The sequence below is a fragment of the Zea mays genome, chromosome 9, assembly GCF_902167145.1.
Source record: "Zea mays cultivar B73 chromosome 9, Zm-B73-REFERENCE-NAM-5.0, whole genome shotgun sequence".
Classification (NCBI taxonomy): domain Eukaryota; kingdom Viridiplantae; phylum Streptophyta; class Magnoliopsida; order Poales; family Poaceae; genus Zea; species Zea mays.
In genome coordinates this window covers 73,156,366-73,173,483 of record NC_050104.1, presented here as the reverse complement: position 1 = coordinate 73,173,483, position 17,118 = coordinate 73,156,366, and the positions used below count along the sequence as shown (strand labels likewise).

General features: G+C 58.0%; 1 protein-coding gene across 1 annotated transcript; it reads left to right on the top strand.

Annotated features, from left to right (window-relative positions):
* The first annotated feature begins 14,859 nt into the window (after positions 1 to 14,859).
* Positions 14,860 to 16,327, top strand: LOC100384104 (uncharacterized). The gene has a single exon (NM_001176694.2). It carries the CDS (start codon positions 15,583 to 15,585, stop codon positions 15,961 to 15,963), a length of 381 nt encoding a protein of 126 aa, NP_001170165.1. The 5' UTR covers positions 14,860 to 15,582; the 3' UTR covers positions 15,964 to 16,327.
* The last annotated feature ends 791 nt before the right edge of the window (positions 16,328 to 17,118 follow it).

Genomic DNA, 17,118 nt, shown 5'->3' with positions numbered 1-17,118 from the left:
TCCCCCGCCCCAATCCCTCGCCCAAAGCTCACCGACGGCGATCCCCACCGCGGAGCTCCGCCACCTCACCGCGGACAGCCCCCTCTCGGCCCCCTCTAGCCAAATCAAGCCTACCCCTAGGTTCGCCAGCCCCTCCCCGTGCTAAGGCACCTCCCCGTGGCCCAAGAACCGGGTCACTGGTGGCCGGGTTTCTTTCCCCGCGGCCGGCCGGTTCGCCCGCGCCGTCGACCCGTGGCGCCGATCCCCCCCTCCGCTCTCGCTGACGTGTGGGCCCCGCGGTGACATCGTCTCTCCATCGCGCCCGCGCCATCTCCCCGGCCTTGGGCCGCAGCTGGGCCACCGCCCTCGCGCGCGCGTGCGCTGTGCCTGGCTGGGCCGAAAATCCCCCCCCCCCGGCCCACCTGCGAAGGAATTCCTTTTCTTTTTCCTTTCTTCAACCTTTTCTCATTTAATTAGTATTTCTAAATATTTTATGCACCAAAAATTATCCAAATGATTTCTAAAGTCACAAGTAATAATAATGTTAGCATATGACACACTGCAATTGGAAAACCTATGTTGATGTATTGTTTTATTAAATGTTTTTATTAGAGGAAGCGGGGACCGCTGATCCGGAACCCGTAGCCCCGGAAGAAGGGCCGGAGCCCGATCTCCCGGAAGTAGATCTTTTGTGCCAGGAAAGCTTCGACGAAGGCAAGTCCATCCTTCCTTTGATGCATAAATTACCTATTCTTTCTACCACCACCTAGGCCGGGATTCCAGGGTGGGATATTTGCATTGTGAGCAAAGAGATGGCCTGCATTAACATACATTTTTTGGATACGAAATGTGGGTTGGGAGAAAAGGGAAATATGATATTTCAAATAAGTTCTCCCTAAAGAAAAGGTTGTGCGATGAAGGGTACTCACCCTCATCACCTTGGGAGTGCGATGATCAAGAACTCCCTGGTTTAGGGGAGGGCCTAAGGTGTTGGCTCAGCTGGTTTAGGCGTGAGTAGAAGGATTGTCCCCTCTTATAAGGACCGGTTTGTCATCCTCACTACCTGTACTCTTTAATAGTACAACCACTCGAGACAGTGTGGGCAGTCACTCAATCTGAACTCGTGCGATCTGACCCCAGGGTTATGAAGGCTGGGGAGCACCGGGAGGATAAGGAGGGGGAAAGTTTTGTCCGGTTTGGACATGGTGGTGGCCTGACTCCTTCCGGATAACCGTTAAGGTTAGGACGTACGAGGAAGGAAAGAGATCCGACATTCGGGTCTCGCGACGGTGAGATCGCAGAAACCGGACTAGTGGGTAAAGTGTACCCCTCTGCGCAGAGTTGAAACCTATTCGAACAGTCCGTGTCCACTGGTATGGACGAGTCTGGTGTGGTATGACAATTAGAGATTTTCTATAACCTCCGTGAACAGGGAAATATGTGTAAGTGTGTTTTGGAAAAAGAAAACAAGGCCACAGGAGCGGGAAGCTCAGTGGTGGTTGAGTATTTATGTTACTTTTAAATCTTTGCGAAAAACCTTACAACAACTGCCTTTCTCTAAGAAAATGTTGAGTGACTCCAGCTCCACCAAATAAAGCATGTATGATATAGGTCTCTTTCTCTTTACGGGAGCGGGGTGGGCTTGCGGAATACCTAGTGTATTCACCCAGATTTCTTTACGTTTTTCAGCAGCCGAAGACTTCTTTTCTGCTATGCTTGATTGAGAGGGCTGTGTCTGCACCCAGTTCTGCCTGTGGCTTGGGCTAGTATATTTTCCTACTGCGCTTCTTATTTTGGCTCTCTCGAGCTTGTACCCCGGTATTGTAATAACCTTTATCTAAACTTTGTACTATTTGAAGTAAGGAATGTGTTTACTAGCCTCCTGGGACTAGTAATTGTATCACATTTGAGTTCCAAAGGATCGGGACGCTTCACCAACCCCACCCGGGCGGATGACACCAGCACGCTCGCGAAGGACTTGCTGGGCGTTAGCCTCGTACCTGAGATAACGGTGCAGTCCGTCCCCGATGCGACTTCGTCACCACCCGTCGATCAAGAGGTATCGTCCGTTTTCCACCCTATGCCTTTTAGATTCAGCTTCGACCCACCAAGTGAACCCGCTTTGGTGGATGCTTTCATAAAGGCATATCCTAACCTTCTGGGGTACCATATGTGGTCAACCTGGGACCGACTGACGGCCGTCTCGACCTACGGGCCCCCTGGTTCCGAGGAAGATGACGAGCCCGACTCTGGTTGGGATTTCTTCGGGCTCAGTAACCCTAGTGCCATGCGAGACTTCATGGCCGCATGTGACTACTGCCTCTCCGATTACTCTGATGGTGGCCACAGCCTCGACGACGAGGATTGTGGCCCAAGTCGCGAATGTTTCCATGTCGATCTAGGGGGTCTCGACGAAGGCAACCACCTTGGTATGCCGGAGGACGGCGATCCCCCTAGGCCTGTGCCTCGCGTTGACATCCTTCGGGAGCTAGATGTGGTCCCAGTCCCTGCAGGGGGGTCAGGACACACAGCTCGAGCAAATCTGCAAGATGCAGGCCAGGCTCGACAAGGAAGCAGGGCAACTTGTGCAGCTCCAGCAGAACATCGGGCAGGAGTGGGCAGGCCGAGCACCAGCCGGAGAAGCGCGTCATCTGGCCCAGGATGTCCAGCACCGCATCGCTGACGATGCCAGGGCAAGGCTGCCCCCGGCTTCCAGTGGGGTCGGCCAGAACCTGGCTGCAGCAGCAATACTACTTCGAGCAATGCCGGAGCCATCCACCACCGAGGGGCGGCGTATCCAGGGAGAGCTCAAGAATCTCCTGGAGGGTGCCGCGGTCCGACGGGCCGAAAGCTCTGCCTCCCGAAGGCAGGGGTACCCCCCTGGAGCATCGCGCCGCGACTTCCCGATTCATGCGAGAAGCCTCGGTCCACATCGAGCGCACGCGAGACGCAACGCCCGCAGCCCCAGGTCGCCTCGACAACGAGCACCGCCGCCGCGATCGTCGAGCCCACCTCGACGAGAAGGTGCGCCGAGGCTACCACCCCAGGCGTGGGGGACGCTACGACAGCGGGGAGGATCGGAGTCCCTCGCCCGAACTACCCGGTCCGCAAGCTTTCAGCCGGGCCATACGACGGGCGTCGTTCCCGCCCCGGTTCCGAGCCCCGACTACCATCACCAAGTACTCGGGGGAAACAAGGCCGGAACTGTGGCTCGCGGACTACCGGCTGGCCTGCCAGCTGGGTGGAACTGACAATGACAACCTCATCATCCGCAACCTCCCCCTGTTCCTCTCCGACACCGCCCGAGCCTGGCTAGAGCATCTGCCTCCTACGCAGATCTCCAACTGGGACGACCTGGTCAGAGCCTTCGTCGGCAACTTCCAGGGCACATACATGCGCCCTGGGAACTCTTGGGATCTCCGAAGCTGCCGCTAGCAGCCAGGAGAATCCCTGCGGGACTATATCCGGCGATTTTCAAAGCAGCGTATCGAGCTGCCCAACATCACCGACTCAGATGTCATCGGCGCGTTCCTCGCCGGCACCACTTGCCGCAACCTGGTGAGCAAGCTGGGTCGCAAGACTCCCACCAGGGCGAGCGAGCTGATGGACATCGCCACCAAGTTCGCCTCTGGTCAGGAGGCGATCGAGGCCATCTTCTGCAAGGACAAGCAGCCTCAGGGACGCCAGCAGGAAGACGTCCCCGAGGCGTCCGCTCAGCGCGACACGAAGAAGAAGGGCAAGAAGAAGTCGCAAGCGAAACGCGATGCCACCGATGCAGATCTTGTCGCCGCCGCCGCCGAACACAGGAACGCTTGGAAGCCTCCCGGAGGGGCAAACCTATTCGACAAGATGCTCAAGGAGTCGTGCCCCTATCATCAGGGTCCCGTCAAGCACACCCTTGAGGAGTGCGTCATGCTTCGGCGCTACTTCCATAAGGCCGGGCCCCCAGCGGAAGGTGGAAAATGCCATGACAACGACAAGAAGGAGGGCCACAAAGCAGAGGAGTTCCCCGAGGTCCACGAGTGCTTCATGATCTACGGTGGGCAAGTGGCGAACGCCTCGGCTCGGCACCGCAAGCAGGAGCGCCGAGAGGTCTGCTCGGTGAAGGTGGCGGCGCCAGTCTACCTAGACTGATCCGACAAGCCCATCACCTTCGACCAAGGCGACCACCCCGACCGCGTGCCGAGCCCAGGGAAGTACCCGCTCGTTGTCGATCCTATCATCGGCAACGTTAGGCTTACCAAGGTCCTCATGGACGGAGGCAGCAGCCTCAACATCATCTACGCCGAGACCCTCGGGCTCTTGCAGATCGATCTGTCCACGATCCGGGCCGGTGCGGCGCCCTTTCACGGGATCATCCATGGGAAGCGCGTCCAACCTTTTGGGTGACTCGATCTGCCCGTCTGCTTCGGGACTCCCTCCAACTTCCGAAAGGAAATCCTCATGTTCGAGGTGGTCGGGTTCCGAGTAACCTACCACGCAGTGCTGGGGAGACCATGCTACGCCAAGTTCATGGTCGTCCCTAACTACACCTACCTCAAGCTCAAGATGCCGGGCCCCAACGGGGTCATCACCGTCGGATCCATGTACTGACACGCGTACGAATGTGACGTGGAGTGCGTGGAGTACACTGAGGCCCTCGCCGAATCCAAGGCCCTCATCGCCGACCTGGAGAGCCTCTCCAAGGAGGTGCCAGATGCGAAGCGCCACGCCGGCAACTTCGAGCCCGCAGAGGCGGTTAAGTCCGTCCCTCTCGACCCCAGCAACGACGCCTCCAAGCAAGTCCGGATCGGCTCCGAGCTTGACCCCAAATAGGAAGCAGTGCTCGTCGACTTTCTCCGTGCGAACGCCGAGGTTTTTGTGTGGAGTCCCTCGGACATGCCTGGCATACCAAGGGATGTCGCCGAGCATTCGCTGGATATCCGAGCTGGAGCCCGACCCGTGAAGCAGCCTCTGCACCGATTCGACGAAGAAAAGTGCAGAGCCATAGGCGAGGAGATCCACAAGCTGATGGCTGTAGGGTTCATCAAAGAGGTATTCCATCCCGAATGGCTAGCCAACCCTGTGCTTGTGAAAAAGAAAGGTGGGAAATGAAGGATGTGTGTAGACTACACTGGTCTAAACAAAGCATGTCCGAAAGTTCCCTACCCTCTACCTCGCATCGATCAAATCGTGGATTCCACTGCTGGGTGCGAAACCCTGTCATTCCTTGATGCCTACTCAGGGTATCACCAAATTAGGATGAAAGAGTCCGACCAGCTCGCGACTTCCTTCATCACACCCTTTAGCATGTACTGCTACATTACTATGCCATTCGGTTTAAGGAATGCAGGCGCGACATACCAAAGGTGCATGAACCATGTGTTCGGAGAGCACATTGGCCGGAGGGTCGAGGCTTACGTCGATAACATCATAGTCAAGACGAGGAAAGCCTCCGACCTCCTCACTGACCTTGAAACGACATTCAAGTGTCTCAAGGCGAAAGGCGTAAAACTCAATCCCGAGAAGTGTGTCTTCGGAGTCCCCCGAGGCATGCTCCTAGGGTTCATCGTCTCTGAGCGAGGCATCGAGGCCAACCCGGAGAAAATCGTGGCCATCACCAACATGGGGCCTATCAAAGACTTGAAAGGAGTATAGAGGGTCATGGGATGCCTTGCAGCTCTAAGCCGCTTCATCTCGCGCCTCGGCGAAAGAGGCCTACCTTTGTACCGCCTCTTAAGGAAGACCGAGCGCTTCACTTGGACCCCCAAGGCTGAGGAAGCCCTCGGGAACCTAAAGGCACTCCTTACAAGCGCACCCATCCTGGTGCCCCCCGCTGCCGGAGAAGCCCTCTTGATCTACGTAGCCGCAACCACTCAGGTGGTCAGCGCCGCGATCGTGGTTGAGAGACGAGAAGAAGGGCATGCATTGCTCGTCCAGAGGCCGGTCTACTTCATCAGTGAAGTACTGTCCGAGACCAAAATCTGCTACCCGCAAATTCAGAAGCTACTGTACGCGGTAATTCTGACGCGGCGAAAGTTGTGACACTACTTCAAGTCTCATCCGGTGACTGTGGTGTCATCCTTCCCCCTGGGGGAGATCATCCAGTGCCGAGAGGCCTCGGGTAGGATTGCAAAGTGGGCGGTGGAGATCATGGGCGAGACAATCTCGTTCGCTCCTTGGAAGGCCATCAAGTCCCAAGTCCTAGCAGACTTTGTGGCTGAATGGGTCGACACCCAGCTTCCAGCAGCTCCGATCCAACCGGAACTCTGGACCATGTATTTCGACGGGTCGCTGATGAAAACAGGAGCAGGCGCGGGCCTGCTCTTCATCTCACCCCTCAGGAAGCACCTCCGCTACGTACTGCGCCTCCATTTCCTGGCGTCAAACAACGTGGCCGAGTACGAGGCCTTGGTTAACGGGTTGTGCATCGCCATCGAGCTAGGGGTCCGGCACCTCGACGCTCATGGCGACTCGCAGCTTGTCATTGACCAAGTCATGAAGAACTCCCATTGCCGCGACCCGAAGATGGAAGCCTACTGCGACGAGGTTCGGCGCCTGGAAGACAAGTTCTACGGGCTCGAGCTCAACCACGTCGCTCGACGATACAATGAGACTGCGGATGAGCTGGCTAAAATAGCCTCAGGGCGGACAACGGTTCCCCCGGACGTCTTCTCCCGAGACCTACATCAACCCTCCGTCAAGACCGACGACACGCCCGAGCCCAAGGAGGCCTCGGCCCTGCCCGAGACACCCTCGGCCGCCGAGGGTGAGGCACTGCGCATCGAGGAAGAGCGGAATGGAGTCACGCCTAATCGAAACTGGCAGACCCCGTACCTGCAATATCTCCGCCGAGGAGAGCTACCCCTCGACAGAGCCGAAGCTCGGCGACTGGCGCGGCGCGCCAAGTCGTTCGTCTTACTGGGTGACGAGAAGGAGCTCTACCACCGCAGCCCCTCAGGCATCCTCCAGCGATGCATATCCATCGCTGAAGATCAGGAGCTATTGCAAGAAATACACTCGGGGGCTTGCGGTCACCACGCAGCGCCTCAAGCCCTCATTGGAAACGCCTTCCGACAAGGTTTCTACTGGCCAACCGCGGTGGCCGACGCCACTAGGATTGTACGCACCTGCCAAGGGTGTCAATTCTATGCAAGGCAGACACACCTGCCCGCTCAGGCCCTACAAACAATACCCATCACCTGGTCGTTTGCTGGGTGGGGTCTGGACCTCGTCGGTCCCTTGTAGAAGGCACCCGGGGGCTTCACGCACCTGCTGGTCGCTATCGACAAATTCTCCAAGTGGATTGAGGTCCGACCCCTAAACAGCATCAGGTCTGAACAGGCGGTGGCGTTCTTCACCAACATCATCCATCGCTTTGGGGTCCCGAACTCCATCATCACCGACAACGGCACCCAGTTCACTAGCAGGAAGTTCCTGGACTTCTGCGAGGACCACCACATCCGGGTGGACTGGGCCACCGTAGCTCACCCCATGACGAATGGGCAGGTAGAGCGTGCCAATGGCATGATTCTGCAGGGACTCAAGCCGAGGATCTACAACGACCTCAACAAGTTCGGCAGGCGATGGATGAAGGAACTCCCCTCGGTGGTCTGGAGTCTGAGGGCGACGCCAAGCCGAGCCACGGGCTTCACGCCGTTTTTTCTAGTCTATGGGGCCGAGGCTATCTTGCCCACAGACTTAGAATACGGTTCCCCGAGGACAAGGGCGTACGACGACCGAAGCAACCAGACCAGTCGAGAAGACTCACTGGACCAGCTGGAAGAGGCTCGGGACATGGCCTTACTACACTCGGCACGGTATCAGCAGTCTCTGCGACGCTACCATGCCCGAGGGGTTCGGTCCTGAGACCTCCAGGTGGGGGACTTGGTGCTTCGGCTACGACAAGACGCCCGAGGGCGCCACAAGCTCACACCTCCCTAGGAAGGGCCCTTCATCATCGCCAAGATTTTGAAGCCCGGAACATACAAGTTGGCCAACAGTCAAGGCGAGGTCTACAGCAACGCTTAGAACATACGACAACTACGTCGCTTCTACCCTTAAGATGTTTTCAAGTCGTTCATATACCTCATTCACATAAACAAATATAGTCTAACCGTCAAGGAAGGGTCAGCCTTGCCTCGGCAAAGCCCGACCCTCCCTCGGGGGCTAGAAGGGGGGAACCCCCTCTGCGTCAAAATTTTCCTCGAAAAAAGTCTTCCACCAAAACGACTTTCATGTTTTCCGGCTATATCAGTAACAGAACCCCACGAAATGGATAAGAGCGCATGTAAGCGGCAAGGCCGACCGAGCTGAGGGACTCCTACGCCTCCAGGATACGGATACCTCACTCGTCACCTTCCGCGAAAAATAACTCTTACTCGGATAAGCGATTCTGCTACTGACGAACAAGTCTGAATACTCGAAACAGGAGGAAAAGAAACGCAGCTTTATAACACGACGATAAAGTGTTCAGGCCTCGGCGGCCGCAAAAGACACATACATGTTCAAAACAAACTGCTCCGGCAGAATCAGGCATCGCCCGGGGGAGGAGCGGCACCCTCGGCTTCGTCTCCACCCTCAGCGTTGTTTCCACCCTCGGCGAGATCCGCCCCGGCCGTGGACGGCGACGCGAGCGGAAGGATTTCCACCTCGAAGGAGGACACCAACACTGTGCTTGGGCCCGCGGCGGCCGCGTCAAGCCTCTGAACTTCGGCCAGGGAAGCTTCATCTTCGTCGGGAAGACAGTACCCCTCGCTGACCCGCTCCAGATCGACATCGTAGTGGGAAGCGAGCACGGCGAAGGCCCACCTAACGTCGTGATGCAGCGCCTCGCGGAGTCTGCCGCGCACATGGCTGCAAGGCCTGCAGGCGACTCTGGGGGGAGCTTCCCGAGGGGACGTCGTCAAGACCAAAGACCTGGCAGAAGGCCGAGATAGCTTCGGACATGGCCACGCGGTCGGCCTCCTTCTGCTCAGCCGCCTAGGCAAGTGCCTTAGCGGACTCGTTGAGGGCAGACTCGAGCTCTGCAAACAGCCAACACAGAATTCTTCAAACACGAGTTGAAGAATGAAGCTGAATCAAAATCTCAAAGCAGCCAAGACATACCTTCAGCCTGGGCACGCTGCTCCGAGGCTGCGGCTTGGGCGGACTGGGCAGACCCGACGGCCACGGCCAGGTCCTCCGCAAGGGCTCTGGCCCGAGCAGACACCTCGGCTAGCCAGTCCCCAAGGGCCTCAGCCGGGCTTTCAGCCTCGGTAGCCTGGTTCCGAGATTGGTCCCGCTCACCGACGACCTGGCCAAGCTCCAACTGCCGCCACTACGCCTCTACGCGTGCCGCCGCTGCCTCCACCCCCAGCTCGTCACAAAGCGACCGAAGGTACGCCGCCTCGGCGCTCCGTTGGGAAAGACGCTCGGTAGCCTCGGCAAGCGCGGCCCTCAGGAACCACAGAGAACCCCAGACATCGGCCTCACGGCGGATGAACGACGACTTGGCGGTGCTCGGATCCGTCAAATCCTGAGGGAGGGAAGCAGGGCGTCACAAAGAATGCCTTGATCACATGAAAGGTATGCCTGAAATCCTTACCTGGAGGATCCTGGGAACGTTCCTGGAAAGGACCTCCATGGTCGACCAAAGCGACCCCATCGCTGCCTCGGCACACTCACGGAGCTCGTCCCGAGACTGCTCCTCCCGCTCATCATCAAGAACGAAGAGGGGTTTCGAGGCACCACGGGTCCAGAACCAGAGCGCCTGCCCACGCCGCCCATTGGGATCGCGCCGCGTGAGGACGAGGTCGCCGCTCCCTGCAGTCGGCGCATCGGGTACCTCCTCGGCTAAGAGGGCAGGCTTCTGATCACCGGCCTCGAGTAGCGGCGCCTCGGCCATCTCAGCATCGGCGGCAACAGGTGGCTTCACGGCCAGAATGGCAACAGCCTCGGCAGAGGCCGGTGCCGCCGCCGGCAACACGTCAAGTGGGCTCAAGGCCGCGGCCGCGCCAGCAGTCTCCCTCGGCACGACGGCTGCCTCGACGGAGGGGTCAGCCTCGGGAGCTCGCCCCACGGCAACTCGTGCCGCCTGAGCCCCCTGCCTGGGGGCATCTTGTGTGGAGGCCAGCCGGCCGGCGTGGCCCGGTGCGACACCGGCTGCAGAAGCCGGCGCCGTCTTAAGGACCTTCCGGGGAGCCAGACCGGTCGAACCGTGCCTCTTTTTGCTGGGAAGAAAAGGAAAAGCAGGATCAGGACACATGAAGAAGGAGCCGGGACAGAGGTATCCTCAGATACTTACCCACTCCGGACCAAGGCCAATCATGCCTGCAGGGAGGCCCCTCGGGCCTCGGTCTCCGCGGGCACTATCGAGGTTTGCCCCGCTGCCGGCTTTGGCACCATCCCTGCCTCGGGCGCCCGGGGCGCCGAAGGGACGGTCCGCCCAGGCGCAGTCACGACGACCGGAGGATCAACCTCCTGTGCAGCCGGCACGGGCGACGATTCTTGGGGGACAGGCGGGTCGGCCTGACTCCCCGGGGTCACCTCAACTACCTCGACCGAGGGGTCAAGTACCCCCTCAGCCTGTCCCTGTTCTTCGGACCGGGACCCTGATGTCCCGGCCCCAGATACCGACGGCGCCAGCCCACTCGGGGGCTGGCTCGACGACCCCTGGCCCAGCCTCAGATCCGGGCTGAGGCCAAGGCGGGCCGCCATGTCATCATCTTCATCATCATCGTCGTCGTCTTCGTCAGGCGTCTCCGGCGATGGCTCCCTCGGGAGCCCGTCCCTCTCCTACCTCCGACGACGCCTCTCCAAGGCGTCCCGAGCCCGCATCTACTCGCGAGCCCAAGCCTTTTTCGCGTCCTTCTTCTCCTTCTTCTTCTCCGCAGCGACCCTCCGCGCGGCTCGGTCCACCGCGTCCTCTGGGACCGGTGGCAGGGAAGGCTTGTGAAACCCCAACTCCTGGAGACGGACGGAAATCTCGGCTATGAGAACCAAGGGCAATCTGACACAAGAAAGAAGAAGGAGCGGACACTCACCAGGGACATACACCCGCGCTCGGGACACATCAAGGGCTGGGTAAGGGCGTCGACGTCCAGCCTCCCTACCGTGCCAGCTACCCGCCTATGGAGGTCATCGGCGGAAAGGGGGACAGAGGACATCTGTGAACCCTCCAAGTCGACCTCCGGCGTCATCTCCGAAAGTAGCAATCGCCGCTCCATCAAGGGAAGCACCCTCCGGCGATGGATGTCGGCAACCACCCCCGCGGCGGTAAGCCCTCCGTCTCGCAGCTCCTGTAAGGCCTCCAGAAGGGGCTAGAGATTCTTCTGTTTCTCACGCGCGGCCCCATAGCGCCAGTTACTGCCGGCGGAAGTCACCACTCGTTGAGAAAACGACGGGAGCCTCCCATCGTCATTCCGGAGGTAAAACCACCGGCGCTGCAACCCCTTGTTCGAAGACACAAGGATGGCGGGGATGTACTATTGTGCGCGCGCCTGCCTCAACTGGAGGATGCAGCCACCGGCCCGCACCGCCATGCGGACTCTCTTTTCCCCCGTCGTCGAGGCAAAAGGCTCCGCGGAGAAGAGATGGGTCCACAGATCCCAGTGGGGGTCAATCCCCAAAAATCCTTCGCAAACCACCGCGAAGATGGCCGCTTGCGCGATGGAGTTGGGGTTGAGATTGTGCAGCTCCACCCCGTAGAAATGCAGGATCGCCCGCATGAAACGGCTTGCTGGCACTCCGAACCCCCGCTCATGGAAGGAGACGAAACTCAGCACATACCCCGACGGCGGGGACAGGGCGGCTCCGCTTGGAGGGACCATCCACTCCGGCTGCGGGTCACCGGAGAGGGGACGGAGCAAGCCATCGGCAACAAGGGCCTCCAGATCGTCCACCCTGACGGTGGAGAAAGGCCACGGGTCGCGCGGTGGAACGACGGTTACCCAGTCGGCCATCGCCAAGCGAAGGGGGTGGCGGCGAAGCGGACAAGGTGCGCGGTTTTCTTTCTCTGGCTATTCCCTTGGGTTGCAGAAACCAAAGCAGGAGGCGAGCAGCAGAGTAAAAAACCACCACCGGTCCCTCTTCCGGATATATAAAGGCCTGGGCAAGACCCGTTCAACACTTCGCCCGAACCCGTCGCGGAATTCAAACTCGAAGGCGAAAACGCCCGTTCCTCGAACGACTCGCGCACGCGCAACGGCTGCCCCACGAACCACCCGTCCCGTCGCATTAACTCTGTGGCAGGGCAGGCGACACCTTTGGCATGCGAAGCGGGCGACGCTTCACCTCTGCCATAATGACCGTGTCAAAAAAGGTGCGCCACATCGTTCAAATTTCGTATCCTTTTCCTCTTCCCCTTTCTCTCTCTTGCTACAGGGACCGGGAAAGGGGATACTCCGAAAGGGATCCTTCTCCGCGAAGGAAGCGGGCCCCGAGCCCTCCTACGGATCAGGGGTTCGAAGGCTGGCCCCTCGGAAGGGTTCAACAGCCGCCCCAGAGCACTCGGGCTTCAGGCTCATTACTGATCAGAGGTTCGAAGGCTGGCCCCTCGGAAGGGTTCGACAGCCGCCTCAGGCCACTCGGGCTCCGTGCCCACTACTGATCAGGGGTTCGAAGGCTGGCCTCCCAAAGGGTTCGACAGCCGCCTCAGAACACGCAGAGCGAGGGATGACTCTGGGTACGTCTGATACATTGCCGAGGCTCGGGCTACGCTCCCGATGTACCCTAGGACATTTCCGAGACCAGCAGGAGCGATTCTGTAACGGAATCCCATTAGAGGGAGGCATCGAGCCCTCGGACCCTATCAAATGGGACCGGGTCCGGCAAATCAACTGCAGGTACTTTTGGAGCGCGCCTCTGGGCCACTAGCCGACCCTTATCGAACGGGGCACGGGTCTCCACTCGGATCACCCGTTAGCAACTCACTGGAGACACCATGTTCAGCGCCCTCCGAGGGCAACATGGCACTCCCCCCCCCCTCCTCCTTGCAGAAAGGCGACGAAGGTGCGTATGATAAAAGCCGAGTCAGCCCTTGACCGTCCTCTCGCTCTGTACAGAGGCTCGGGGGCTGCTCTCGCAAAACCCGGCTCCGGCCAAACCGTTGACAGCGTCAACATACCAGCCCGAGAACTCGGAACCTGACCATGCACCCGGGCTACGATCAGATCGCATGAGGGAACAACCAGACCGGTCGAGGCATCACGCAAGGCACTAAGACCTCGGAGGAGTCAAACCACTCCTTCGAGGCCTCAGGGGCTACACCCGACGGGTGCGCTCGCGTGCACCCACCGGAACAGAATGTAACCGAGAAAGGTCGGTCCCCTTGCAAAAAAGTGCGATAAAGCCTCCAAGCGAGTACCAACACTTCCTTTGAGGCTCGGGGGCTACTGTCGGGGACCATAATTAGGGGTACCCTCAAGACTCCTAATCTCGGCTGGTAACCACCATTAGCACAAGCTGCAAAGGCCTGATGGGCGCTATTCAGGTCAAGGCTCCATCCACTCAAGGGACACGATCTCGCCTCGCCCGAGCCCAGCCTCGGGCAGGAACAGTAGACCCAGGTGGATTCACGCCTCGCCCGAGGGCCTCATCAAGCAACGGGTGCACCTTCGGCTCGTCCGAAGCCCAGCTCGGGAAGGCTTCGCAGTGAAGCAACCTTGGCCAGATCGCCACGCCAACTGACCATATCGCAGAAGCATTCAATGCAAGGATCACCTGACACCTTATCCTGACGCGCGTTCCTCAGTCGATAGGGCCGAAGTGACCGCAGTCATTTCGCCCCTCCACTGACTGACCTAACAGGAAAACAACGTCGCCTGCCCTGCTCCGACTGTTGTGCCACCTGCAAGGGTGAGGCTGACAGCAGTCGAGTCCAGCCTCAGGCGCCATAGGAAGCTCCGCCTCGCCCGACCCCAGGGCTCGGACTCAACCTCGACCCCGGAAGACGGTCTCCGCCTCGCCCGACCCCAGGGCTCGGACTCAGCCTCGACCTCGGAGGAGTCACTGCCTCGCCCGACCTTGGGCTCGGACCGACCACGTTACAGGGGGGCACATCATTACCCTACCCCTAGCTAGCTCAGGCTACGGGGAACAAGACCGGCGTCCCATCTGGCTTGCCCCGGTAAACGAGTAATGATGGCACCCCGCGTGCTCCCATGACGACGGTGGTTCTCAGCCCCCTACGGAAGTAAGGAGACGTCAGCAAGGACCGACAGCCCCGATAGCTGTGCTTCTACAGGGCTCAAGCACTCCTCCGACGGCCACGACATCACATGAACAGGGCACCAACACCTCTCCGACAGCCACGTCGGCATGTACATAGGGCTCTGGCTCCTCTCTGCTAGACACGTTAGCACATTGCTACACCCCCATTGTACACCTAGGCCTTCTCCTTACATCTATAAAAGGAAAGTCCAGGGCCCTCGTACGAGAAGGTGGCTGCGCGGGAGAACGGGCTGACGGACAGGCTCCCTCTCTCTCTCTCCCTCGCGAACGCTTGTAACCCCCTACTGCAAGCGCATCCGCCCTAGGCGCAGGATAACATGAGCCGCGGTTCCCCTTTTTCCCCCTTATGTTCCATCTCGCGCCGACCCATCTGGGCTGGGACACGCAGCGACAATTTACTCGTCGGTCCAGGGACCCCCGGGGTCGAAACGCCGACACCTATATTCCACTAGGGCATTCTAATCATTGATATATTACAACGTAACAGTTACTAAGGCAAGGCTTCGACCTCGCTACCCAACACAATCAACACTGACAACTTATCGAATAATCTCTTAAAATACAAAATCTATTCTTCATGCCACGAATTCGCCGCACTTCATAAGTAAAACCAATTTAAACACACTCGACAGACACGTCCGCTCGGGTACTCCTACGTAACCAGCATTTTAAACCTAAGCTTTACCCCACGACACTAGTACGCCACAATCATGTCCTCACATGCAACAAGATATTTTGACAACCATCTAATATAACTACGACATTTTTATGCTTCAATCAAGATAATCATTGTGATTAATATATCTGTTCAATCCATCGACCCAATCAATTAATAAAAATAGCGAACTAGAGAACGATTACTGAATTAACTAGAACTCCAAGCAAACATTGATGATTCTTGTTCCTGCCTCCTGTCGAGTCCCTAGCAAGCGCCCCGTGGGTTCCACTACTTCACTCAAACTTCCAAGATTACAGCGGTGATCGAAGGCGAGCACGTAGAGACAGAGTCGGAGCGAGCACGACGACAGCAAGATCGCCTACCAGCAATAGTGCGGAGGCAAATGACGACATCGACGTGTTGGCACACCGATTCTATTCGACGAAAATGATGGCGTGGCGACCCCGGGTTCGGGCGTCTAGCAGTCTAGGCATGGCTGAGCACCTGAGTGGCGGTCCTCGCCCACCACAAAGGAGTCGAAGCAGGAACAAACGGCAAGGAATCCAAGAGGCGGACGTTGAAGCCAAACAAGACCGGCAAGGAAGAGCAGGGACGCGGCGTGCACACGTTGCTCGAGGATGGCGCATGATACGACAAGGAGGCGAGGTGTCCGGGCGAGCTCGCAGCAGCAGTTGGCTAGAGAATAATGTCCCGACGAGCACGATCAGAGAGGTGAGCAAGGGCAGAGGGCACCGATGTCCTTCGACCAGAGACCGAGGCACATAGCACGGCGGACGGACTTAGCTCCTGGGAGACGTGCGAGGGGGAGCTGGAAGCCAATCCGATGGTGGTTCAGTGGCAAGCGATGGCTGGGTCTGAGGGGGTCATTGCCCAAGCCGAGCAGCATGTTGAGGTCAGCACTCCGAGCGTACAGGCTCTGTGCCCATGTCCGCGATGAACGAGCCGCAGGAGGATCTCGGACTCGGGCATGGAGGAAGCAGAGGGGCACGGCATGGAGTCATCGCAGTGCTCCAAGTCGAAGGCCACCACGGTGCTGCTGCAAGACGGACCTTCATCGGCGCTGGGACATCGTGGTGGCCGAGCATGCACCAGAGCCGAGGTGGAGGCGAGCTTGAAGAGGTGGAATAGGGAGGACAACAGTTGGACCTGGGAGGAGCAAGGAGGGTCACGGCGATGGAGAGGGCGAGCAGGGAGATGGGCGTGGCAGCAGAGAGGAGCGCCATGGGAGACGGGCGCGCGCCAGCACTGGAGCACACGGCCCGGAGATCCGATCCAGGAGCCGAGCGTGGGAGGAGGTCGAGAGGAGAACGTCCTACGCCGCTACGCGCATGGTGCTGCAGCGGAGAGAGCTTCTTGGTGGCCGGCGAGGAGGAAGCAGGGCGCGTGCTGGAGAGCTGAGCAGGAGGGAGCGGGAACTAGGGCGTGGTCCGAGCTGGGGGAAGATGCGCGCGGGGGGACAAGACGCGAGGGAGAGAGAGGTGCTGAAGATAGAGAGAGGAGGGGCGACCGGGGGAAGAAGCTTGCACGCGTGGAAGGGGATAAGCACCGCGAGAAAATATCCAGGGAATGGGGGCGGGGGCAGATTTTCCTTTTTTTTGCTGTGCGCGACGATGAGGATCGACTGCAGAGATAAGAATGGCTGAGACATAGGAAATATCGCGTGGCTGGACGGATGAAGGAGAGAAGATAAGCACGACATCAGGAAATATCCCATGAAGAGGATAAGGATTGGAGATAAAACAAAAATCAGCAGAGGAGACCTTTCACAGTTTTTCTTTAACAAAAGAATACAAATCTGAGCTCTAAAGTTAGGATTTGAACAGGGTATAAGTGAATCAGATCACAACGATACGAGTCGACGGTGCTTGTGACACGGTTTGATTTGATTCGAAACCCGACAAATTTTATCTGGGGTCTGAACACCAGATTCCATGGTCACGAGAAATTTGCGTAGTGAATCGAATCTCAATTATAATTCCTTGATTTTAGAACTATGGTTTAGGGCAGGATCTACATGGATCGCATAAAAACGCTACGGGTCAAATATATTTTAGATGAAGTTTAGTTTAGTTGAAATCAGATAAGAATTTATCTGCCGTCCGAAAAACTTTGATTTTCTTGCCTTGAATAATATGCTGGAAAAATAAAATCCCAATTTTTACTCTATGCACGATTTCTCGGGTAGCGAGCGTGGTCCAGTTTATAAACATCGAGGGTTTATTAATTCGTACTCGTATAATCAATTAATTTTTAGCAGACATAAGACTCAA